This window comes from Lucilia cuprina, chromosome 6 (genome assembly GCF_022045245.1).
Source record: "Lucilia cuprina isolate Lc7/37 chromosome 6, ASM2204524v1, whole genome shotgun sequence".
Taxonomy (NCBI): domain Eukaryota; kingdom Metazoa; phylum Arthropoda; class Insecta; order Diptera; family Calliphoridae; genus Lucilia; species Lucilia cuprina.
In genome coordinates this window covers 26,359,599-26,385,975 of record NC_060954.1, presented here as the reverse complement: position 1 = coordinate 26,385,975, position 26,377 = coordinate 26,359,599, and the positions used below count along the sequence as shown (strand labels likewise).

Here is a 26,377-nt window from a genome sequence, read left to right as displayed (position 1 = left end):
TTTGTAATATCTATAACATAATTTTCCGACCCTATAAAGTATATATATTCTGGATCCTTATAGACAGAGGTTAAGCCGATTAAGCCATGTAAGTCTGTATATCTGTATGTTAGTTAAAATTAGTTTTTAGGGGACCCCAATTATAGGCGAGATCCAGAGATATGAGTGAAAATCCGAGACAACCTCTGAAAATTTCATCAAAAATTGAGATTTTTTTATTCATCATACATAAATTGCAAGAGCAGCACTAGTATGTTTTTATTGGCTTGAAACATGAAATTAAGTATGCGGAACCGGCTTAAGTTATAAGCCATAAAATTGAACTTTTTTGTTCTTTTTTGTTTGTACATTTTGAATATTCTATAATATTGAACCTACACGCAGAGAAAAAACATGGTTCGGCATGGTTAGGACAACTATTCTATGTTTTTTGTAACAATATTTTGTTGTCATAACCAAACAATTGTTTTTTTTATTGAACTTCATCAATATTTTAGTTACTGAAAACATTTATATGTTTATGACAATTATAAATTTGAGAATGATTCTCTGAAAAATAATTATTTTTACAACAACTAAATAATGATAATTATTTAAACATATATTATTTAGATAAATTTTAACTATCAAATAACCATTAAATGGTAGGATTTTACACGTTTATCCATATAATGTTTAAGATATAAGTAAAATACGTTTACTATTAAAAATATTTTGGTATCGTCAATTTTCTATCAGGTTATGGTTTATTTGTACTAGATAAAATTAAATAAATTGTTAAACAATCGCAGTGTTAAAATAATTGTGAAAAATAAATAATATCTAAAAATATAATAGGAAACAAAAGAAATAAATAAATAAAATAGTGTACATAAAAAATTAATAATTAAAAAAATTAAATTATGTTTATATTGACATGAAAGTGTGGATATATATTTTTATGGGAATATCAGTGCTTGGAAGTTTTGTGTTTGTTTAAAAGAAAATTAACAAATAATTACATTTTACGCCTAGCACATTAAATTAACCATATTATGTTTAATATGTAACCATAACATGGTTACTTGAAGACATGTGACTACTTGTAACCATAATATGGTTACTTGAAACAATAATATCATTACTTGAAGCCATTATATGATTACATGAAACCATAATGTGGTTGCTTGAAACTACAATATGATGCTACAACATCACATTATGATTAATAAAACTATATTATGATGAAATATTAGGACTATATTTAATCATAATATGATAGATTATTATACTAATAATGATCATAATATGATATTTCTTTATAGTAAAAATGATCATAATATGTTTTAACTTTAATCATAATTCTAACCATCTTAGATTATTGTTACCATAACTATATTTTTTCTCCGGGTGTAGGAACATGAAATTAAGTATGTAGATTCGGAATTAGTTAAGAAACTATAAAAGGGAACTTTTTGGTACTTTTACCTTTTTTAAAAGGTACTTTTTGAGTTTTCTATAATAATGAACATAGAAACATGAAGTTAAGTATGCAGATCCTGGATTAGATGAGAACACACCAAAGGTAACTTTTTGGTACATTTTCGTTCTATAAAAGGTACTTTTTAAATATTCTAAAATATTAAACCTAGAAATACGAAATTAAGTATGTAGAGTCGGAATTATGTGAGAACCGGGAAAATTTAACCTTTTGGTACTTTTTTGTTTTTTTAAAAGGTACTTTTTGAATTTTCTATAATATTGAACACAAAAATATGAAATTAAGTATGTAGAGTCTGAATTAGGTAAGAACCCATAAAGTGTAACTTTTGTAATAACATTCGTACTTACTGTTTTTTTTAACATAACATGGTGAAGGATGTATAAAATTCAGCACAGCCGAATATTTGTTTTTATCCCGACTCGCAACTAGGGATGCCAAACGGGACTTACCGATTCCCAAAAATCCGGGATTTTTGAAAATACCGAAAACCGGGATTTGTAAAAATGAAATCCCGGGGATTTTCGGGATTTTAAAATCCCGATGCTTAAGTGTTTTCCGCTAAATTTATACATTATAAAATATTAAAGAAGAGAATTTTAATAGTTTTTGATTAAAAATAAGCAGGATCATAAAATTTTAAACAGTTCGGCCTATTTTTAAATCGAATTACATTATTTATTGAGTAATTTTTATACCCTTCACCTTCGTTATGTATGTTTAGATGTCTGTTGGTTTAGACGTCTTGTGTATTTTGTTTTTTATTTCGTTTAGCGTTGTTGTTCATTTTGTTTTGCTTTTGGTGTAATAATAATGTAGTCGGGAAAAAATTGATAAAACTAATATGTTAGTTGTAATACACTATGGTGAAGGGTAAATAAGATTCGGCACAGCCGAATATATCACTCTTACTTGTTTAGACTTAAGATGAGTCTACTAACTTACAAGCTGAAATATCAAAAATAAAAAGGGCAAAAAATTGGCATAGATACTATTGGCCTCCAATGTTTGAGGCGATCCTCATAAAATTTGGAGGATGATGTTAAATGTATTTATACTGAATCTCACTATGGCACTAGTCTTTTTAAGCGAATTGTGGTCATTAAACTCATTTTTTTAAGGGGGTGAGGAGGTGTTTGCTTTGTGAAGAGGCTTGTATCAAAAGAGGCTCGAAATTCAAAAGAGTCTTCAAGGCTAGTATAAAACTTAGCTGTGCCGCATTTTGTCAATATACGAGTATATTAAACATAATCATGAGCTACCCGGGGCAAACCCAATATACCCTCCAGACTAAAGTGCTGTAGGGAATAAAAAAGACAATAAAAGGTAATATCGTTAATACCTGTTAATAAGATGACGAGATGATAATTCTCTTATTTGGATAAGACGACACGATATATAATTGGAAATGATGTTGCTGATAACTTGACAAAGGCTTAAACTACGATGGCTATACTTGATATAGACCAGTTTTGTAGTGTTTCAATAGCGTCCTTTAAAAACCATATATCCGATATTCAGCACAAGTCATGAGTGGTGTATCTAGAAAGCTCTGTATTTAAATAACTATTTTTTTGGTACTTTGAATTAATTTGTTTTCCAAAAATTTCACAAAATACTTGTGGGAAAGTTTTCTGTAATAGTAAACACATACTTAATGTATTCATATTGTAATATTAAATAGAAAATGTTATTTTTAATATTTTTTGAAAATTTGTTTATATTTCCCGAGACCCGATATTGGGATTCCGAGACCCGATATTGGGATTCCGGGATTCATTTAATAATCCCGAATCCCAGTCCCGATTGGCATCCCTACTCGCAACCGAAAACAAAATTCCCATGGTAACATTTATGTAAGTCAATTTTTCGTTCGTCTTCATCGACCCTCCTATTAAAGGTCCGCGGACCCCCATTTGGAAACTATTGGTTTAGAGTATTTTATTTTAGATTTATTTGGTTGTAACATAACAGCGAACATATTTTTTGTGGGTCAGTCTAATGTGTACATAAAAAATATTTTAACTCCAAAAGCAAAGTTTAGAGTTAAAATATTACTTGTTTTTTCATATATGCCCCTTGCATTCCGCTAAGTGACCACCAAGGAAATGGTCTAAGCATATTATTATTTAAAAATATTACAATTAAATAAATTCATTGCATTCTTTAAAATTTAATTGTATAAACTTATTTTTTTTAGTTCAATCTGTCACATACATATTTGTATATGGTTGTAAATACTGAAAACAAAACAATAAAAAATAACAATTCAGTCTAGCTTGATAATAGAAGAGGAGAATCATAACAAATGTACAATCAGTGTTGGCTTTTATGATTTGACAGAGATAACATAAAAATTATTGCCAAGCTATTGGAGTATACTAAAATTGAGATTGTAAAAAATTACAAATACGCAAATTAAAAAAAAAAAACAAGTAAGAGTGCTATATTCGGCTGTGCCGAATCTTATATACCCTTCACCATAGTGTATTTTAAACATAATTAATCTTACAGTCTAGTTAATAAAAACATTAAAAAAATTTGAGTCGATTTAAGCCGAATATTTCGGCGGCGGTTCAAGCAACTAAATATAGTTCGGCGGCGGCTAAGCTTCGACTCGAAGCCGGTCGACTTCGACCTCTGATTCATTGCTGGTAAACATTGACGAGACGTAGATTTTGTTTTTGTTTATCGTAAAAAAAAATTGTTTTAAAAAGCACTTGGAAAAAAATTGTGTTAGTTTTAAATTTCAAACTTACATTATTCGCATAAAAATTATTGTACAATAACTCACAATCTACTCTCATATAATTGAAAACATTTTAAAGACTTTTTTCTATTCATTAAAAAATATATTTGCAAAACAAAAGGGAAAATTATTTTATTTTAACAAAAAATGAAAATCATATTTTTTTTGGTGTGTATTTTTTGTATGTTTGGATTCCAAACATACAAAAAAATATACAGCTGAATAAAACCAAATACATCTACACACACGTGTACATCTTTGTCTATGTACAGTGTTTTTGTTGCTTTTTTAACAATTTTTTGATGAAATTTTCAGAGGTTGTCTCGGATTTTTGCTCATATCTCCGTTATTTACCGACCGATTTTGCTGATTTTAAATAGCGATCTTCTCGAAAGCATGTCTAATAGAATTATTGAAGATTCGGATCTCGCCGATATCTGGGGTCCTCTAAAAACTGATTTCAACAGACAGACAGACAGACAGACAGACGGACAGACATACAGACGGACAGACAGACAGACGGACATGGCTTAATAGACTCCGCTATCTATAAGGATCAAGAATATATATACTTTATAGGGTCGGAAAATTATATTATAGAAATTACAAACGGAATGACAAACTTATATATACCCTTCTCACGAAGGTGAAGGGTATAATAATGTAATGATTTATTTAGTCACATAGGTAGGAAGAAATACACCTAGCCCACTGTATTTCTGAGTATATTATTTTTCAATACTCAGAAACTCAGTTTCCTGGACTTAATTCCTAAGAATTTTCCAATTAGTTTTAATCAGGAATGTTATTTCCGGAATAACATTAGTTATAAATAAAAATAAATTAGTACGATAAATCTTACGTAAAGAACTCCAAATTCTATCCGATACAGAATCAATATGATATTTAAAGGAAAGTTTAGAGTCTAAAACCACCCCAAACACTTATGATGTTCAACAAATTGGATTATTTCATCACCTAAGAACACTTCTGATTTAGAAAAAAAAACGGTTTGTATGACCAAACATCATGGCCTTAGTCTTAAATGTGTTAACCTTTAAAGAATTGGCTGTCATCCAAAGTCTAATATAGTCCAAATTAGAATTAATATCATTCTCAAAAACTTCGATAAATCGTCTATTACTCTGAATAAAATATAAACATCATCTGCAAAAAGGAAAGGCTTACAATCACTGGTTTGGATAACACCAACAAGGTCGCTTACATATAGTACAAAAAGGAGGAAAAAGGATGACCCAAAATGGAACCCTGCGGGACACCATGGTGAAATGTAAGTGAATTGTAGGAAACACCATTTACTACCACAAATTGCGACCTAGAAAAACCAAACACATCCCTCAGCTTTAAAATCAAGGCTTTTAATAAATCCATAGAAATCAAAACACTAAACTTATCACTATCGACGTTTTCTCTGATAGAATCAGTGAGACTAAATAGATGAGAAGTAATATTAAGACCATAACGATATTCATATTGTGAAGCACTAATTCTAGTAGATACCAAATTATACATAACGTTTTCAATAACCTTATATAAAGCAGGAAGTATGGAAATGGGTCGCAGATCATCCGGACTGTTCACAACTTTGGTCTTAGGTATAGGAACTATTCGCGCTACTTTCCAGACAGAGGGGAATACTGAGGATGTCAAAATTGAATTTACAAAATGAAGAATCACATTTGATATATATGGGAAAATCATCTTTAAGCCATCAGTACCCACAGACTTAGATATAACTTTATTCCTCTAACAAAGTCTGTGTTCGCAAAATAACTGTTAACCGTTTTTCTTCTCGAAATCTTCTCAAAAACAATTTTTTTTAGATAATTAAACTATTAGAAGACATTTTTTTCATTATCTGAAATTCTTATTTTATAAAATTTGAAATTCGTGGCTCATATGGTCAACAGGCGTTGAAAAAACACACGTTAACAGAAAGAACCGAGGAAACAGTATATTTTGATATTGGGAATATCATTTTCAATTAAAAATTTTAAATATAAATACAAAACGCAGTTTATGAAAATCCCCAGTGTAATACTGTGAATCGTTTCTATTATTTTTTTCCAATGCCAAATTTTTTAAATACCAATAAAATACGATGGAGCCAAAAAACTTACAAACTCCATCTATTATAGAAAAGTAGACCTACTTATATACCTATATACTAGTTATTTTTTGGCCATCATCGAACAAAAAAAAGTAGTTATTACCCCACAAAGTAGTTAGTTAGTTAGTTTGAAAGAAATACACCTAGGCCTCTATCGGGCCTGTTGTGCGCTCCTTAACCAGTGCTACGGGTAGGAATCGAACCCACCACCTCCGGTCTACCAGACTAGAACACTAACCACTAACCTACCGGAGGCCACACCCCACAAAGTAACTACTTACACTTTTTTTAAAGAAAGGTTTATTAAAATTTCTCTTGATGCCTTGGGATATACTATTTTTTTTTGTTTTAACCACTAGTAAAAATTAAAAACCCACTTAACGATTTTAAAAAATTCTAACCACAATAGTTTTCCAGATTAACAATATGTTACATATGAGAGATGCCAAACAAATTATTGCAAGTTCGCCAATTTCTATCTATGAAAAATTTGAATTATCTAACAGTTTTCAAGATATACGAAATTTTGTATCTAATTCAATTACCAAGCCCGTTATTTTTTAAATGTTAAAGTTATTCATATAAAATATGAATATTCTAGCTCTAATAGTTTCTTCGATATACGATTTTTTATATTTAATTCATGTGGGGGCTTCAAGCTCCCCAGATGAAAGTCCGCCCTTTTTCTCCCAAAATGTTGAGATGAATATTGAAGTAATTTATGCAAAATTTTATGAATTTAAATATTTTCTTAGATAAACAATATTTTGTATTTTATTCATGGGAGATGTCAAGTCCCCGTTAAAAGTTCGCTCTTTATACTTTAAATGTTCAGTTGAATGTCAAAATTCTTCCAGTAAAATTTAAAGATTCTAGCTCTAACAATTTCTCAGATATACGATTTTTCCTATTTTATTCATATGGGGGCTCTAAGCCCCTCAGACGAAAGTCCGCTCTTTTTTCTTAAAAATTTTCAGATGAATATTAAATTTCTTCGATAAAATTTGAGGAATCTAACTGTTACATTATGTCAAGAAAAACGAATTTTTGTATTTAATTAATATGGGAGGTGCCGCTCCCCTCATGGGTAGTCCTTCAATTTATTACGTAAAATGTTTACATGGATGTTAAAGTTATATGGGTGGTGCCACGCACCCTAACGCTAGTCCTCCCACTTTTTATCCCAAATAATCATATTGACACTAAAGTGGCTCCGACAATATTTGAGGACTGTAACTTTTATTATTTCATGATAAACGAATTTTTGTATTTAATTAATATGTGAGGTGCCGCTCCCCTCATTGGTAGTCGCCAATTTATTACCCAAAATGTTTACATGGATGTTAAAGTTATTCGTGCAATTTTAAGATTCTAACTGTGATAGTTGCCAAGATAAACGAATTTTTGTATTTAATTAATATGGGAGGTGACACGCCCCTAACGCTAATCCGCCCACTTTTTATCCTAAATAATTATATTGACACTAAAGTGGCTCCATAAAAATTTGAGAACTCTGTTATATTATCTCAAATATACGGATTTTATATTTTCTTAATTAGAGCGAGGCTCCTCGCCCACTTGAAATTTCAAAATAAAAAAAAGGCTATTACCTATTTCAAGAAAATCGGTTCAGCCGTTTAGTAGTCTAACGTTCAAACATACAAACAACCACACATTCATTTACATATAAACATATATTGAAAATAAACAATAATAATACTATGGTATTACAAAGATAAGGTTTTAAAAACAAGGCTAAATACCATTCAATAAAAAAGTACAAGTAATGTAATCATAGATATTACAACAAAGTATTGCATCCAACCACATCAACAACAGCCTTCTTACCATCCAACAATGTAACTTTAGCTTTATTAAATGTTTTTTTTGATAAGCTGCTATCAACAGATGGCATACATTTTACCGGCAACAGGAGTGTAATGGTCATTTAAAAACACTCTTTTTTCAATGCGCATACCGTCAAACCCAACATTAGTGTCCCCACTGACCGTACCATCAATAGCTGAACATCCAGTATTGTCATTTAAATCTGACTGTAAGATTATTTTCATTTCCGCATTAAGTTGACAGCAGACGGTGGGGTTTTCTTACAAGATGAGTAAATAAGAAATAAGGGTTTGAAGTTTTCCATGGCTTTTAACTCATCATCTGATATATTTTCACACGTAGAATGATACCTTAATTAACATACATCGCACTGGGCACCAGATTGACTACGGCAAAAACCAGTTTGGCATGTACCACAAAGCTTTTTTTGCCACCAGGCATGTATTCAATAAATAAGAAATAAAATTTCCACAAACCACCAACAGCAGCAACAATACAAAAAAAAATAAATAACAGCAAATGGAACTAGTGATAAGTTACAAGAAATTAACACTAATTTCAATAATATAAAGTTATTGTACAATCTTATGAGCAGCAGAGTTTAGTTTATTTAGTTTGCAAAAAAAAAATAACAAATTAAATAATAATTACGACAACAGTTGCAAAACACTTTTACTCAGACATAGAGAGTTACCAGATATTGTTGTACCAGCTTAAACTATACAATTTTTAATCCGGGGGTTCTGTATTTAGGTCCAAGTCAAGAAATTGGGCTACTTCAATAGGGTTAGTCCATAAATCCATTGGGCCATTGAGGGTGGGCTGGACAGTTGAATATGTGGTGGGTATCATGGGGACCCTATCCACAAGATGGGCATATATTGGGGACTGCGCGGTCTATGCGGGACCAGTAGGCGTTGAGCCTGTTGCTCCATCCCAATCTCAGTTGTGCCAGAGCAACTCTTGTTTTCCGCGGCAGGTTCTTCTCTATTTCTGCTATGGGAGCATCCAACTGTGTGATGTTAAAGTTGGGATGACTCCTCCGGTGACATCCCAGGAGGAACTGTTTAGTCAGCATGATATTATGTTCCTTGACAGGGAGGACGTTCGTTTCCTCATGTAGATGGTGTTCTGAGTTTATTTGCAGGCAGCACGATATAGTCCTTAGGGCGGCATTTTTGCAGCTTTGAATATTTCTCCACTGGGTTTCACTCGGCGATGGAGACCACACTGGAGCAGCATAATTGACTACTGACCGGCCAATTGTTTTATAGGTAGCCAACAGGGTTTCTTTGTAAATTCCCCATGTGCTGCCGGCTAGCGCTTTGAGGACCTTGTTTCTACTTCGCAATTTGTGCGTAATTGCAGTGGCATGAGCAGAGGAAGCTGTCAAAGGTGACCCCCAAAATCTTTGGGTGATTCACAGTCGGAATTTGGTTTCCATCGACTACGACGCTTAGGTTCAAGTTTACCTCCTTCGTCCAGGTGGTGAAAAGTGTAGCTGAAGATTTCGCTGGTGATAGTTTCAGGATACGTCCAGTAAAGAAATTGTGTATTACTCCGAGATAACCATTCACTCGATCACATAGCCCATCAACGTTTGGGCCCGTTGCCATAATGGTACAGTCGTCCGCATAAGATATAACTTCCACACCTTGTGGAGGTGTGGGGAGTTTAGAGAGGTAGAAGTTAAATAATAGGGGTATAAGACACCGCCCTGTGGTACTCCCTGTTTAACTCTACGGGTTTTGGAACATTTGTATCTAAACTCAACGAACGACTGACGGCCACTCAGATAATTTACAATCCATCTCTTCAAGTTGTTGGGCATGGTGGACTGCAGGATGTCCTGTAAGAGTGTGGCATGGCTGACTGTATCGAAGGCTTTCGATAAATCTAGCGCCACAAGGAGTGTACTTTCACAAGGCCTCTGCTGGTTTAAGCCTTGTGAGATCTGAATGGTTATGGCGGTTAATGCTGAGGTGGTGCTGTGCATCTTACGGAATCCATGCTGGTGGCTAGCTGCTGTAAGATGGCAGGACAGCTGGGGGAGGAGCGCCTCAAGAGTCTTCGCGACTGGTGACAGGAGGGAAATCACCCTGTAGGATTGACCCTCTGTTGTGTTCTTCCCTGGTTTCAGTATCGGGATGACTCTACCCTTTTTCCAGGAATTGGGTATTATCAGGCTGCTCATTGTCAAGTACTCAACTCCCCTTTCGCCAAAGTGTTTTAGCATCAGCATGGATATGCCGTCGGGTCCAATCGCTTAGATTGTTTGGCTGTGTTGATGGCCTCTGCAATTTCAGAAGGGGTGAAAGGTTGTAGAATGTCCGTTATCGTTTCGCCTTATCTCTCTGGGTGCTCAATAAAAAGTCGGCAAAATGCACGCGAGCACCGTTCAGGGTCGCAAACTTAATCGCATTGGGTATTATCAGGCTGCTCATTGTCAAGTACTCAACTCCCCTTTCGCCAAAGTGTTTTAGCATCAGCATGGATATGCCGTCGGGTCCAATCGCCTTAGATTGTTTGGCTGTGTTGATGGCCTCTGCAACTTCAGAAGGGGTGAAAGGTTGTGGAATGTCCGTTATCGTTTCGCCTTATCTCTCTCTGGGTGCTCAATAAAAAGTCGGCAAAATGCACGCGAGCACCGTTCAGGGTCGCAAACTTAATCGCGACCTTCTTCGTCGGGTTGGAGACCGAACTGTAGACCACAACTTACTAACACCTGAGCTTAAGTTGCAGTTCTTCAAATGATCTAACCATTTATTCCGCTTGTCCTATTTACCAACCTGCTGATATCATGATTCAGCTGGACAATACGTGGGTCGTCGGGGTTGATATATCGGAGGTCATCGCGCGTCTGCTAGTCTCACTGCCTCTGCTGGGAAGTGCGAGCGCACTATGGATAGTCGACCAGCAGGAATAAAGCGGGCTGCTTCTGCGATGACAGTTTCGCGGAACTTGCCCTCTGCTTGGTGTACGTTGCTAGCAGCTGGAAGATCATTGAAGATGCGATCAGTGAATTCTCTGAACCGGGCCAGTCTGTTTTCTTTTGGTTCATGTAGAGACGGCATTCAGAGACGATAAAGTCATTGGGTCGATCCAGACAAACGATTATGGCTAAGTGGTCTGAGGCTAGAGATACTATTGCTCTCCAAGTTGCGTAGTTTATCAGATCAGGGCTCGCTATTGTGATGTCTGGAGAGCTGGCGCAGTTACCCATAATCCGTGTGGGGGCATTATCATTTAGTGTGCAGAAGGTCTTCTGGTCTTCCTCTAGACTAGAGTGCCAGAGCTGATGATGCGCGTTAAAGTCCCCAAGGACTAGACGCCAATCGCCATCTAATAATGTCCTAATGTCGGGACGGTAGCCTGATGGACAACTGGCTACTGGCGGAATATAGACATTATAGAGCTCTAGGTCAGTTTCCCCCAATCTGACTGCAATACCTTAGACTTCAAGGTATTGGTCCCTAGCGTTGAGATCAAGGAAAGATCTCTATACTGCACTGTGTTATGGATTATAAATGCAATGCCCCCACCGTTGCTTCTGTTGCGGTCTTTTCGGAGAACGTTGTAACCGTTACAACTGTGCTGATGTTATGTCAGTTTTATCTCCGATGTTGTTTTGCTCCATAAATCTGGTTATCTCGGGTAAATTACTGTGGAGACTGCAATGTGGATATCACCCCAGGTCTCTGGACCGCAATCGATGGAGTCAGCGGTGAGGTTTGTTGTTGCTGCTGAAGATGTTGTGTTTGCTGCGGTTGTTGTGATTGCGGTGGGGAGGGTGGAGGTGTGGCGTAAGATGCCGACGATGTCGATGACGCTAATGAATTTCGTCGCTGTTGTTGGCAGCATAGGGCGACAAAAGTCTCCGACCACTTCCGATGATGATTTAGTCCAGAGCAGTTTCTGAGGTGACACCAGCCCAAACAAGCGTTGCACCGTAATTGGGCGGACATATGGTGCAACCGGTTCCGGCACGGACCAATAGGATAAGGAGCAGAAATGCCGGAAGATGTTGCTCCGTTGGTAAAAATGTGTAGTTGTTGCTGAGGTTGACAGCCCTTGGCCGAAAAATGTCGGGTCATTCCGGTACGTAGAACCGGCTGTCGGGGAATGATATGAATGATATGTTGCCAGATATGATTGGCTTCGACTATATTAAAAGAAGGTGAGCACTTTTTCATCTTAGGTTTATTTTTAGTTGTCAGAGAGACCTGATCCTATTTGTCTATGATCTTGTCCGAGTTTTCCTTAGAAGTGTCAAGGGATTGACAGAAAGTATTTTCTAAGTCATATGTAGTTTAGCTATGCTATAACTTACATGTTTCACCATTTGCTCTACTTCATCCTTTTTGTTGTCCTTACCTATATTAAAAGGCTGAGGTATCTTAGAGCCACAGGCCTAGGTACCCACCTCCGTGGTATTACTTTGCTTACGATACAGGATAACCCTCAACGTAACTTTAATCATATTATTTTAATTTTTCATGTTTTTTTAGTCACATAGAAGTAAAATAAAATTAGCCTAATTTGTCAACATGTTTAAAAAATTAAATCTTTTGGTAATATTATAAAATTTTATGGAACCTGGGTTGTGAATATTAGAGAAGTGAATTCTGAAAGTATTTGTAAATTTTTAATAAAGTTAGTTTTAAAAAGCCATGACTTAGGAATCTTTTTGACAAATATATGATATATACGAGAGATGCCACTCAAAATATCGTCAATTTATATATATTTATGGAAAATTTGAATAAACTAACAGTTTCCGAGATATACGAAATTTTGAATTGAATTAAGATATGCGAAGTCAAGCTCCATATTGAAAGTCCGCCCTTTATTCTCTAAATGTTCACGTTTTACTCTAAATGTTCAGATGAATGTCAAAATCTTTACTTAAATGTTAAATTTCTTCGTGAATAATTTTAAATATCTAACTCTAATAGTTTCCCATATAAGGAGTGAGATCGAAAAATTCTTAACACACGTTTTTCATTACATTTTTCAACCAAAGTATTATTTGATTTTTTTTTTGATCAAGTTACCTTTGAAAAACATGTCAGTTAAGGTACGTTCACACCTATCAAATATTTGACGTTTTTTTATCAAATATTTGTTTGCTGTAATGTGAACACAAAATATTTTTGAAGAGCATGCAAAATATCAGCTGTTTTTCGTGAAACATTTTTATTTTTCAACCTACAAATATTTTCTTAGTGTGAACAAAATGTGAACACCAAACATGAAACATTTTTGTTAAACGTTAAAGAAACTATATAATAATATTTTTTATGATTTCATAGAAATTGCTGCCTAAAAACAAAAAATTAAATACATTTTTATTTCATAATGTGCTTAAAATGAGTATTTCTATTTTGACGTTTTGTTTGAAGAAACAAAGCCAAACACAATTCAATACAAATAGTAAAAGTTTGTTTGCCCGGTGTTCACATTACAACAAATAATTTCGTAAAGCAATTGACGGATAAAACATTAAAAAAACAAGATTTTGTTTGCAGGCAAGGAGGAACATAACAACAAGAAAAGCTAATGCGCAACCAAACCAAAAGCCAAAAATATATGTATTTATATTTACTAAAAAGCTATATCATTAAATAATAAATTCTATATATTCTAAAATTTCATTTAATATTGTTTTTCATCAAAATTTTACCACAAAAAAATACAAATTACATTTTATTACTTTGTGCAAGTGGATAAGAGATAGATAGACTTGCATAAGGTATTGAAATTACATTTCAATACCTTGTACAAGTGGAAAAGAGATAGATAGACTTGCTTGCTGAAATTACATTTCAATACCTTGTGAAAGTGGAAAAGTGATAGATACACTTGCACAATGTATGGAAATTACATTTCAATACCTTGTGCAAGTGGAAAAGAGATAGATAGACTTGCACAATGTATTGAAATTACATTTCAATACCTTGTGCAAGTGGAAAAGAGATAGATGGTGGATCTTTACTGTCATGTTGTTGCTATTTAGTGTTGTCAATGTAGCGAAAAACCTTGGTTGTTTGGAACGGTTTATAGCGATTTCAAAAAAATCGCTATAAGCCCGGAAATAACCAAATTATAAATAATTTTCATTAAATTACATATCTATAAAATTGAAAATTATAGAGAATTGTTTATTAATATATTTTTATATCCATGAATATAATAAATAATTGTTTAAATAAATTGAGTAATAAATTAATTAAATAATTTCTCAATTAATTACTAAACTATAGACTAGATTATAACCTATAGACTAGACTATAAATAATACCATAAACTAGAGTATAGACAAGACTATAGACTAAACTATAGCTTGATTATCCACTATAGACTAGACCAGCGGTTCCCCCGGTTTTTACTTCGCGGACCTCTTGAGGGATTTATTTAAATTCGCGGAACCCCATACATATTTTAATATCTTATTGTTCTAAATATGTAATTTTTCATCCGAAAATTGTCATAGTCCATAAATCCCAAGGTCAAACAGATGTAGATATGTCATTTCTATAAAATATTTTCGTACATTGAGAATAATTAATATTTCAGAGAAGTTTCAATTGCCTGTTTTTGAAGATAGAATGACTTCATTGTTGAAATGCTAACATGATGTTTAATTTTATGATCGTGAGATCTTTCACGTTCACTTTTCTTTAAAGTAACGAAAAGGTTTCTTCATCAAATATCGTCTACATGTGCTTAAAGAGTCACGTTGCAAAAATTTTTTGTGATTGCAGACGGGTTATCAGAGTATATTAGCTAATTTTTCGGGAAAATAATATAAGAAAGTTGAACTTCTTCGATATTGTTGCGGAATGCGTTTATCCGCATAATATATGACTTGAACTCTTTGCGAAAGTACTGTGAATTTTACTGCATGGTTTTGACTATTTATGCATTTTCTAATGTTAATTTAATAATATTGGTCGACAAAATCAAGTTAAAATCTGTGTATCACGTCGGAATGGAATATTTATATTTAAAATTACCTAGATTAACGTATTGAAGACGAATAAAGAGTCACCCAACCCAATTTATATTTTATAAAAAATAAAATAAGCGACTATTTACATTTTTGTATGAGGTGATAACACTCTTTTTCAGAAAATAAACAAAGAACAGCTGTCATTGACGCTGTTTGATCTTACATTTGGTTTGCAAGATCAAATAATTATTTTACCAAAATGACGTAAATTATTTGACTTTTGGTGTTCACATTGATGAAACAATGAGAAAATATTTATTTGCCAGTAAATCAATTTGTTTTATGAAAATCATCCGCATTGCTGTTTGTTAACATGAAATATTTTATGTTCAGATTCGACAATCAAAGTTTTTTCCATCGTGTTATATATTAATATTATACACTTTTATTATAAAAATTTAATTTTAAACCTAATAAAAATAGTTAAAATTAAAACAAATTGCCAAATTGTTTTTTTCTTGCATGAAAATATACGAAAATATACTGTGGCTGCAAAACATGTGTGTGTTTGAACCAAATTATTTTTGCACTGTTTGATAAAACAATACCATCAAATATTTATTCAAGTCTGAACATGAAATAAATATTGCATTTGTTTCACGCAACTTTATAAATATTTTATAACAAATATTTGGACCAAATATTTTACAGGTCTGAACTTAGCTTTATTATGTGTAATGTCAATTATATTATTTTTTTGTTAATCTGATTAAAATGAGTGACCAGAAAAAAGTGCGTACTGAAATTATTAAATATTTTCAACTAAACCCAACTTGGTCTTATAAAAAGCATACAAAGGTCTGCCGTCAAACTGTTTCCAATGTTATTAAACAGTACCGGGAGAACTTGTCAGTTGATAGAAAACCTGGTTCAGGTAGAAGGAATGGTCCACATGATGTTTCTAAAGCCAAAAAATAGAACGCATTTTCAAAAGAGCTCCCAACACATCCGGTAGGAAAGCAGCCCGGTTAGCTCAGTGCTCGGACTATTTGGTACGAAAAGTTAAAGCTAATGCAGGTTTAAAAACATACAAGGCTCAAAAAGTTCCTGACAGGAACGCTGCTAAAAATTTAGAGGCCAAAAACAGAGCAGGGAAATTGAAGTCAAGTTTTATAAAAAAAATATTCTTGCTGCATAATGGATGACGAAACGTATGTTCTGGCAGATTTTTCGCAACTTCCAGGTCAAAAGTTTTATGTTGCTGATGCTCGAGGGAATGTTGAAGAAAAGTTTAGGACCCAAAAGCAGACAAAATTTCCCAGAAAGTTCTTGGTATGGCAAGCAATATGCAGTTGCGGCAAAAGAAGCCAATCATTTGTTACAACGGGCTCTATAAATACCGAAATTTACTTTAAGGAATGTTTACAAAAAAGGCTGCTTCCATTCATAAGACTTCATAATGTGTCCACTTATTTTTGGCCTGACTTGGCATCCTGTCACTATGGTAAACAAGCCCTTGAGTGGTACAAGAACAATAATGTGGTATTTGTACCAAGAGAGGCAAATCCTCCAAACTGCCCGGAGCTAAGGCCAGTGGAGAGATATTCGGCTCTTGTTAAAAGAGAATTGAAGAGTACAAAAAAGGTGTCCAAAAGTGTGGTAGATTTTATACGGAGATGGACTACATGTTCGAGCAAAGTGATAGAAAGCACTATAAAAACGTTAATGGAAGGGTTTCCGAAAAGGGTTCAAAATTTCATCACTAGTGATTAAAACTATAAAAATATTTTTTTTTTTTAAATTGTAATAATAATTTCAATCAAATAAAAAAAAAAAAATAAAGCTGTAAGTTTAGTGGTTTCTTTTTTATAAACATATATGTAAAGAATTTTTCGATCTCAATCCTTATATGTTTATAAAAAAGAAACCACTAAACTTACAGCTTTATTTTTTTATTTGATTCAGATTATTAATACAATTTACAAAAAAAAATATTTTTATAGTTTTAATCACTAGTGATGAAATTTTGAACCCTTTTCGGAAACCCTTCCATTAACGTTTTTATAGTGCTTTCTGTCACTTTGCTCGATCATGTAGTCCATCTGCGTTTAAAATCTACCACACTTTTGGACACCTTTTTTGTACTCTTCAATTCTCTTTTAACAAGAGCCCAATATCTCTCCACTGGCCTTAGCTCCGGGCAGTTTGGAGGATTTGCCTCTCTTGGTACAAATACCACATTATTGTTCTTGTACCACTCAAGGGCTTGTTTACCATAGTGACAGGATGCCAAGTCAGGCCAAAAATAAGTGGACACATTATGAAGTCTTATGATTGGAAGCAGCCTTTTTTGTAAACATTCCTTGATGTAAATTTCGGTATTTATAGAGCCCGTTGTAACAAATGATTGGCTTCTTTTGCCGCAACTGCATATTGCTTGCCATACCAAGAACTTTCTGGGAAATTTTGTCTGCTTTTGGCTCCTAAACTTTTCTTCAACATTCCCTCGAGCATCAGCAACATAAAACTTTTGACCTGGAAGTTGCGAAAAATCTGCCAGAACATACGTTTCGTCATCCATTATGCAGCAAGAATATTTTTTTATAAAACTTGACTTCAATTTCCGTGCTCTGTTTTTGGCCTCTAAATTTTTAGCAGCGTTCCTGTCAGGAACTTTTTGAGCCTTGTATGTTTTTAATTAAACCTGCATTAGCTTTAACTTTTCGTACCAAATAGTCCGAGCACTGAGCTAACCGAGCTGCTTTCCTACCGGATGTGTTGGGAGCTCTTTTGAAAATGCGTTCTATTTTTTTTGGCTTTAGAAACATCATGTGGACCATTCCTTCTACCTGAACCAGGTTTTCTATCAACTGACAAGTTCTCCCGGTACTGTTTAATAACATTGGAAACAGTTTGACGGCAGACCTTTGTATGCTTGGCCAACTTTTTATAAGACCAAGTTGGGTTTAGTTGAAAATATTTAATAATTTCAGTACGCACTTTTTTCTGGTCACTCATTTTAATCAGATTAACAAAAAAATTAATATAATTGACATTACACATAATAACTGACATGTTTTTCAGAGGTAACTTGATCAAAAAAAAATCAAATAATACTTTGGTTTAAAAAATTTAATGAAAAACGTGTGTTAAGAATTTTTCGATCTCACTCCTTAATATAAATTTTAAAATTTATTTTTAATTTATTTATGCAGTGCCATGCTAGCTCGTCCGACAAATTTTTAAGACTCTATCTATTAGATTTTCTCAAATATACTGCTTTAATATTTTCTTCTTATATTCTTATGGATGTCAAAGTTGTACTTTCTGAGAAATGTGACTTTTAACACCCATTTTGAAATTTTTAAGTAAAAAGTATCCTATTCTTTCTTTCAGACATACAGAAACACATTGTGAAAATTTTCGAAAAATCAGTCCAGCCGTTAAGCTGTCTATAAAGTCCAAACAACCATACAAACACACATTAATTTTTATATATATATATAGATTTGATTATATAAATAAAAACAGTTAAAATTAATAAAAAAATAGAATTTGGTGTGATCTGTTTGAATACTTATGTATGTTTCAAACGGAATCACATAATCAATATACCTCCATCTTTTTTGATGGTGTGTATAAATAGAAATAAATAAAATAGAAGAATTGGTTGTTGAGAAATTTGCTTCAAAGTGAAAATAACCAATAGAGAGCGTGATGTTGATGAGGTTAGCATCTCACCAAGCCAAAACTAAACTAAATAATTCCTATCCAAAACTTTCTGAACATTAAAAAATAATACATTCAGTAAACAATTTTTTTATGAAAAGGGCTGCACAACAGGCTCGATAGTGGTCTAGATGTATTTCTTCTGATTAGATCCTCCTACTTTATACTTTAACCATTTTTTCTTTTGAATTTTAAAGTTTAATATATAAATAACTATTTTTAGTTGCTAAAAAATATGAAATTGAAAAAAATCCCTAAAAATTTAAGAAATTTTCACTCTTTCCCTACATGTGAAATTTTCAAAAAAAAAAAGAAAAAAATTCCTACAATGAGATAAATCTATTATAAATATTTGAATTATTTTAACCTACTTATATTTTTTGTTAAAATAATAATTAATTACATGTCTTTTTTCTTTTAGTTGAGGATGTCCATGTACTTCATTCTTACTCTTTTCGGAATTGGATCTTGGAGCTTTATGAAAGATTATAACCAAGTGTGTTGCGATACCGAAATAGATAAAAAACTTTCATCCATTTCTCCCAAATTCATCAAAGCTGGACTTTGCTTCTATGAAAAACAGTTATCAAAAAATATCGCTTTGAAACAGATTGGTAACGATAATACTTTTACATCAAAAGGAAATATCAACTACTTTTTGCGACAAAAAACGTTGCCTTTAACTGTACGAAAAACTTTTTTCGAAATTAAGTATAAAGAATATTTAAAAACTTTAAAATAAAAACATCAAATTTAAAAGTACTTTTTGAGGCTAATATTTATATGACAGTCCGCAATACCGGGTTACAACATATTTCCCTAGGGCATGTCACTGTGATATCTGATCAGTCGAAAGGTTGAAAAATTACCTCAAATATTCGACGTCGTTTTACTCTAATAATTAGTACATTTTTAAGTAGCACAAACATGTCGTGCTTAGATCTATAGGTTTTGTCCCATTTTAGAGCGTAACTGACGACGTGTTGTCCTGTCAATCAGCAAAGAGGGTACAACAACCTATCGTTCATATAAAATCGAGAAATAAATGAGCGGTTAGGCAGTGGCTGTTGGTCCGGGAAGATCGAGATTGGAAGATCAGTAACGATGTTGTTGAGGTTAGACTTTTAGACAAGATTGCTTCGCACCAGAGATCTGAAGGACGCTATTCAAGTTTTCTAACCACTTTTTCTTTTTGTAATGTTATAGTTTAATCAAAAAACTATTCTATCCATAAAAACAATCAGCATTCAAACCAATACCAATCTTTTAGAATTCGAAAAAGATTTTTCGTAACACTTAGTATTGTGAATAATACATTGTTTTCATGTCAACATGAAATAACTGAAAAAACACTTTTTAAATATAAAGTCTTGGTTACAACAAAAACAAACTAAAGTACGTTTTATTCAAAAGTTAAAAGTAGAATGATTAAACAAGAATTAACATGAATGAAAATGAACATAAGAAAAATTAATGAATGCAAAAAAATGTTGTCATTGTATAAAATAAAATAATCGCCAATTCAGTGTCAAATACACAACAATTCTTCCCCTTCATCATTGGCACCTACGGAGAATAAATAAGGCGCCTTTTTCTGATCCTTGTCGACCTGCGTACTGGAATATTAGACCGCTGCGATGAAGAGGATCCAGGTTTCCCATTTTGGTTGGATTGTCTGAACTTCCTTTCCTGGACTTTGGTTGGCTAGATCACTACCAGTATGACACTCACTTCCTTCCGTTGTTGTCGTTCTTGAATATGAGCTGAGTTGGGTTGGTGTGAAGTAGTTCAAGTCGCTTCCAGATACTTCACTCCTGTCTTGTGGTGACATTTGAATAGAGGAAAATCTTCTAATACCTGGATCTTGAGTGCTGGTTTGTGTCTTGGGTGTTGTTCTGCTAGTAACATCGCCTTCATCAGGAACACCAGTATTCCTTATTTGGTCTATATGACGTTTAACACGTTTACCTTTATAGTCCACTTCGTAATGCAAGTCACCTAAGCGTGTTAATATAGTGCCAAACAACCACTTTTCCATTCGTGGATTTCCAGACAAAAACTGTACCCTTGCGCCTTTATCAATTGTTCTATACGTTGGTGTGAATTGCATGTATTGCTTTTCCATAACTGAGGTTGGAATGTCCGTAGGGTAGACGAGATCCAATCGAGTACGAATAGTACGGCCTAAAAACAATTGTGAAGGGGACTGACCCGTTGTTGAGTGTGGGGCTTTTCGATATTGTCTGAGAAATTCATTGAGGTTTTCCTGAAGAGTGCGTCTGGTTGTGCCCATATTCTTTAAGGCATCCTTAACGGTCTGCACGTATCTTTCCACCTGTCCGTTGCTTGATGGATGGTAAGGAGCTGTTCGTTTGTGATACTTAACACCAACAATGCCGAGATAATTTCTGAATTCGGCGGAAGTAAAGCAAGTTCCGTTGTCAGAAACAATGGTAACGGGAACCCCGTAAGCAGCAAAAAGCTCATCAAGCACATTTGCCGTAGCTGCAGTGCTGACTGAGTTAGTAATCTTCACCTCGACCCACTTACTGAAAGCATCAGTAATTATTAGCAACATTGCGCCTTCAAAAGGACCGGCGTAGTCAACAGGGATACGCTCCCAAGGTCCTTTGGGATATTCCCAGTGGTGTTGGCGAAACTTGGCTATGTTGTGGGCATTACGAGCGCAGTCAGCACATTTTCGAGCAATGTTCTCTATATCAGCATCGATGCCAGACCAATACACCTATCATCTTAACGACACCCAGGCGTGCAGTATGCAGGTCGTCCAGTATTCGTCCACGAAGGCTGTCGGGAATTACAACTCTGTGATCATAAGTAAGGCAGCCAGTAGTGAGTTTGTAATTAGTTTCAGGTTCTCAGTATCCATATTGTTTCAAATTCTTTTCTTCTTCAAGTAAGCGTAAAATATGTCCCAAGTGCTCATCTATAGATGTCTCACGAACAACTAATTGGTTTCTTACGGGATGTTGTCTTATCTGGTTGATCATAAAATTATCGAAGCCATCGTAATCCCACTTTGGTGTTGCATTGGGATCATGAGTCTGGATTTGTAATATTGTGTCGTTGCGGATTGCTCTAGAACAATAATCCGCATTAATATTGGCCTTGGTATTTCTAAATTCAATATCAAAATCAAAATTTGATAAATTTGATCTGCATAATTTGACATCCTGCTGATGCATGATACTGGTAACGATTTGTGAGGGTGTAATATCTGGGACAAAGGCTTGTGGTCGGTGACTAAAGTTCAATGTCGTGCATACAAGTACAAGAAAAACTTCTGGACAGCCCAAACGATGGCCAGGGCCTCTTTATCCATTTGGGGGTACTTCTGTTCCGTGGGTGTTAAAGTGCGGCTTGCATACGCCACTGGTCTTTCCAGTTTGTTGGCAACTCGCTGTGACAAAACAGCACCTAGGCCAGTTTTGCTAGCATCCGTAGCCAAAACAAGAGGTAGGCTCGGATCATACGGCATAAGCACTTGAGGTGATATTAAAGCTTTTTTAATATCTTGATATGCATCCTCTGCTGCATCCGTCCAGATAAATTCATCATTCAAAAGTACATCTCGGAGCGGCCGATCTCTAGTGGACAATTTTGGGATAAATGCACTGTAATACGTAGCCTTGCCCAAAAACAGTTGAAGCTCCTCTACATTCGTGGGTTTGGGTGCATCTCTAACCGCCTCAATATGTTTATCCGATTTATGAATGCCGTTAGAATCAATTTTGTGTCCAAGAAACTCAACAGCGGGAGCCGCAAATACACATTTACTACGGTTAAGGCGCAGTCCTTGTTCCCGTAGTCGGTCTAGTGTTGTCTGAAGGGCAAGAAGCATAGCATGAAAATCGACAGCGTAAATTAACATGTCATCAAAAAAATTACATACATTCGCAACGCCCTGTAACACCGTTTCCATTCGTAGCTGCCATATGGCAGGGATATTTGCCGCACCGTATACGGCCCTGGTAGGACGAATGAGTCCATGTGTTGGCGTATTAAGTGTCAAAGCATGACTAAATTCTGTATCTATTGGTAAGTGGGAATACGCATCAGTAATGTCAAGATGACAGAAAATGTTGGCCCCACTCATTTTGTTGAACAGATGTTCAGCACGGGGAATTGGGTATTCGTCTATAATTATCCTCGGATTCAGTGTGGGTTTATAATTGCCCGTGATTCTAATCTTGTCGTTCTTCCTGGTGACGACATGTGTGGTCGATGCCCATTCCGAGAATTCAACGCGTTCTTAAAACAAAGATGCTATTTTGGAATCGATTTCGGCAGCATAGGATTCACGCAGTGCAATTGGTATTTCCCTCGCTTTTGAGAATACCGGTGTAATATCAGGTTTGAAATGGCATTTTATGGGTGGTCCGACTAATTTACCTGCTGTTTCGCCAAAGACATCGTCATATGAATTCAAAATCTGCTGAAGAGCTTCATTCTGAGTAGAAGTCAATGATGGCGTGGCTACTTTTATAGTATTTACCTGATCCGATGTCGAAAATAGTTTCCTAAAATCGATTTCCTCCTTAAACTGTGAAATCCACTCCCTTCCAAACAGGGAGTCGAATTTGCCATCAACTACATAAACATTAAGTCTGCGAGTTGTTGCACCCACCTTGACGTTCACTGGTGCCCGACCCAAGCATTGTATCTTGTGACCCGTGTAGCTGCAAAAATTTCTATCCGTCCTCCGCAGACGACCAGTAGCTTTAATTTGCTGATATTCAATCTTGATTATCATTCCGCATGGAGCACCGGTGTCCAATTCCATTTGGATGGCGCTACCATTTATAGTTGTACTTATCATTCTCTTACATGTTTTCACTTCATTTAATTTATGAATACTCTCCACGAAGTCTATTTCAGTGTCGGGCTCCTCGGTCAGTTGAGATGTTTTCGAATTACACATTCTAGAAATGTGGCCTGTCTTTCCACAACTATAGTATCTCTCTTGATACGTTTGTCACCTTGTCTCATATTAGGGGCGTGCTTTCTCTCGTTCGTTCGTTGTGAAAAAGTACCTACTTTATTCGTGATCAGCAGATTGGGGTAATGTTACTGATGTTTTCATGTCAGTTGTCGTCTGATGAGATGATTCCAAAGCGTGAGCAATTTCGTATGCCTCTCTAAACGTAGAAGGTTTCTTCGCAATGATCTCATCACAAATGGGTTGTGATTTCAATCCCACTAAAAATTGTTCAATCAACATTCTGTCAAGGAATTCCGCGTACTCACAGAATGATGTTGCCTGTTTAAGCCTCAAAGCAAAATTTACCATCGTTTCACTATTTTCCTGAAACGTTCGTCGGAACTTAATGCTTTCTGCGTACTTATTCTTCTCAGCATCGAAATGTGATATCAATGCGTTCTTTAACTTACTGTATGTAGCGTTATCAGGAGATCGTGGGCTCATCAGCACTTTCAAAGCGTTATTCAATTCGGCACCAATATTCACTCTGGCATAATTCACGTATTCTTCTTCAGGAATCTTGCTTATTTTTAAAGCCCATTCGAGTCTGGTAAAATAATCACATACTGTAATTTCGTCTGTAGATCTATACTCCGAGAAAGAAAATGGTGGTGGCTTTGGATTCGTAGAAATTTGTTGATGTGGGACACTGTTCAATACCGCCTGTGTTGCCTGTTGTACTGCCTGCCGGATAGACTAAAGTACGTTTTATTCAAAAGTTAAAAGTAGAATGATAAAACAAGAATTAACATGAATGAAAATGAACATAAGAAAAATTAATGAATGCAACAAAATGTTGTCAATGTATGAAATAAAATAATCGCCAATTCAGTGTCAAATACACAACATACACACTTTTTAGCCATATCTTGCTCCAAAGTATAACAAGTAGTCCGACTCATTGGCAGCAGTTCCTGGCTTGTAAATTAAATTACAACAACAAAAATGAAATGTCAATAATTAATTAATATAAATTAATTTAAATAAAAAGTGCGTTTGTGGATAACTGCAATTTCTCATACGGGGCTTATTTGTAGTCAAAAAAGTATGTTAAACATACATACGTCCAACAGATTATACCTTTTTTTATCCAGTTTGCTTTTATTCATAAGTCAGATATTATTCATTATTTCCAACTGTAATTTCGTTCGAAAAAAAAACAAAAAAATGAGATGGATTTACACGAGAAAAAAAGTTCCCTACCAGCGAATAAAAATCCTGACCTCAGTATAATTTGAGAAAAATAACATATCTTCGATTATTTTGAAATGGATGTCAAAAATTCCGTAATTTTGAGCTGATTAAGAGAAGAATAATTTTAAAATTTTTTAGAATATTTTTGGTGTATTTAGTATTTAAGAAATGTACCCCCAAGAATATAGCGTAAAAAGCTTAAACATTCGTTGTTTATGAAGAAAATGCCGCGAGATTTCGAATAAGTCAGTTTTTTGGCCTTCGAAATTAAATCCTATAAGGTCCATTTAAAAAATGACTGCAATGCTGATTACTGGCTTCAAAATAATTATATGGCGACGAAAATCGACATAAACTAAATCAGCCCATATTAGAAAGATCCCCATCAGAAAATTACTTTAACGCTCATTACTTTCTTAAAAATACGAGTACTGCTATGAAATTCGACATGAATATGATTTGTATGAATCTAAATTTCCAAATATCTCCCTGATGTTTATAGGGGAGCGTTCCTTTACGGTATATTTTGGACGTATTGTTGGTGCGTATATGAGATTCGGCACAGACGAATATAACACTTGTTGCTTTTAAAAAAGTTCAAATAACTTAGAAAATAAAACTTAATTTTTAAACTAACTAAAATGTATTACATTTTCTAAAAGAATACGTAGATCAAAGCAAGTTATACTCTTTGATAGTACCAAATGAGAAAATTTTTTGTCAGACATTTGAACTACAAAATGGTGTTTTATTTTGTAGCATATGCATGCAATCATTCCTTCAATGGTAATATATTAATATTCAAACTACTTAATATTCAGTTTACTTAATTTTATGTTTCTGTTTAAATTTTATTTTTAATTTAGATTTTGGGGTTTAAAAAATTATAAATTTTTTTTAATAGCACATCATCGATATTTTGTGTGAACATTGTCTATCTTCTCGTGAATAATTTTTAGCAAAAGCCGCCAAAGTTATAGCTGTTTAAAGATAACAGTTTAAAAAAATTCCCAAAATTTATTTAACCCACATATTTTTAATATTTTAAATTCGTGGATAAATTCGATTTTTATAAAAAAACTACATAATTTCAATCACATTTATAAAGTTGATTTCTTAAAATCTAAAACAAAAACAGAATTTCCCATATATGGATTTAACAAATGTTTATTTAGTTCAGATATAAATATAAGGAGTGAGATCGAAAAATTCTTAACACACGTTTTTCATTACATTTTTCAACCAAAGTATTATTTGATTTTTTTTTTGATCAAGTTACCTTTGAAAAACAT

At 34.2% G+C, this 26,377-nt stretch overlaps 2 protein-coding genes across 2 annotated transcripts in view; one reads left to right on the top strand and one right to left on the bottom strand.

Annotated features, from left to right (window-relative positions):
* LOC111682491 (transmembrane protein 177) overlaps positions 1 to 19,651 on the top strand; it is a 76,707-nt gene extending 57,056 nt beyond the window's left edge. Inside the window, exon 3 of the mRNA XM_046954055.1 lies at positions 19,311 to 19,651. Within this exon, the coding sequence (XP_046810011.1) occupies positions 19,311 to 19,631 (321 nt within the window). The 3' untranslated portion in view covers positions 19,632 to 19,651. The remainder of the gene's footprint in view (positions 1 to 19,310) is intronic.
* An 862-nt stretch (positions 19,652 to 20,513) lies between these two features.
* On the bottom strand, positions 20,514 to 21,467 carry LOC124420595 (uncharacterized protein K02A2.6-like). The gene has a single exon (XM_046954054.1). It carries the CDS (start codon positions 21,465 to 21,467, stop codon positions 20,514 to 20,516), a length of 954 nt encoding a protein of 317 aa, XP_046810010.1.
* Between the last annotated feature and the right edge of the window lie 4,910 nt (positions 21,468 to 26,377).

What these genes read in the sequence shown, in the direction of transcription:
- LOC124420595 (XM_046954054.1), bottom strand. Translation starts at nt 21,467, where the DNA reads ATGTTGCTAATAATTACTGATGCTTTCAGTAAGTGGGTCGAGGTGAAG.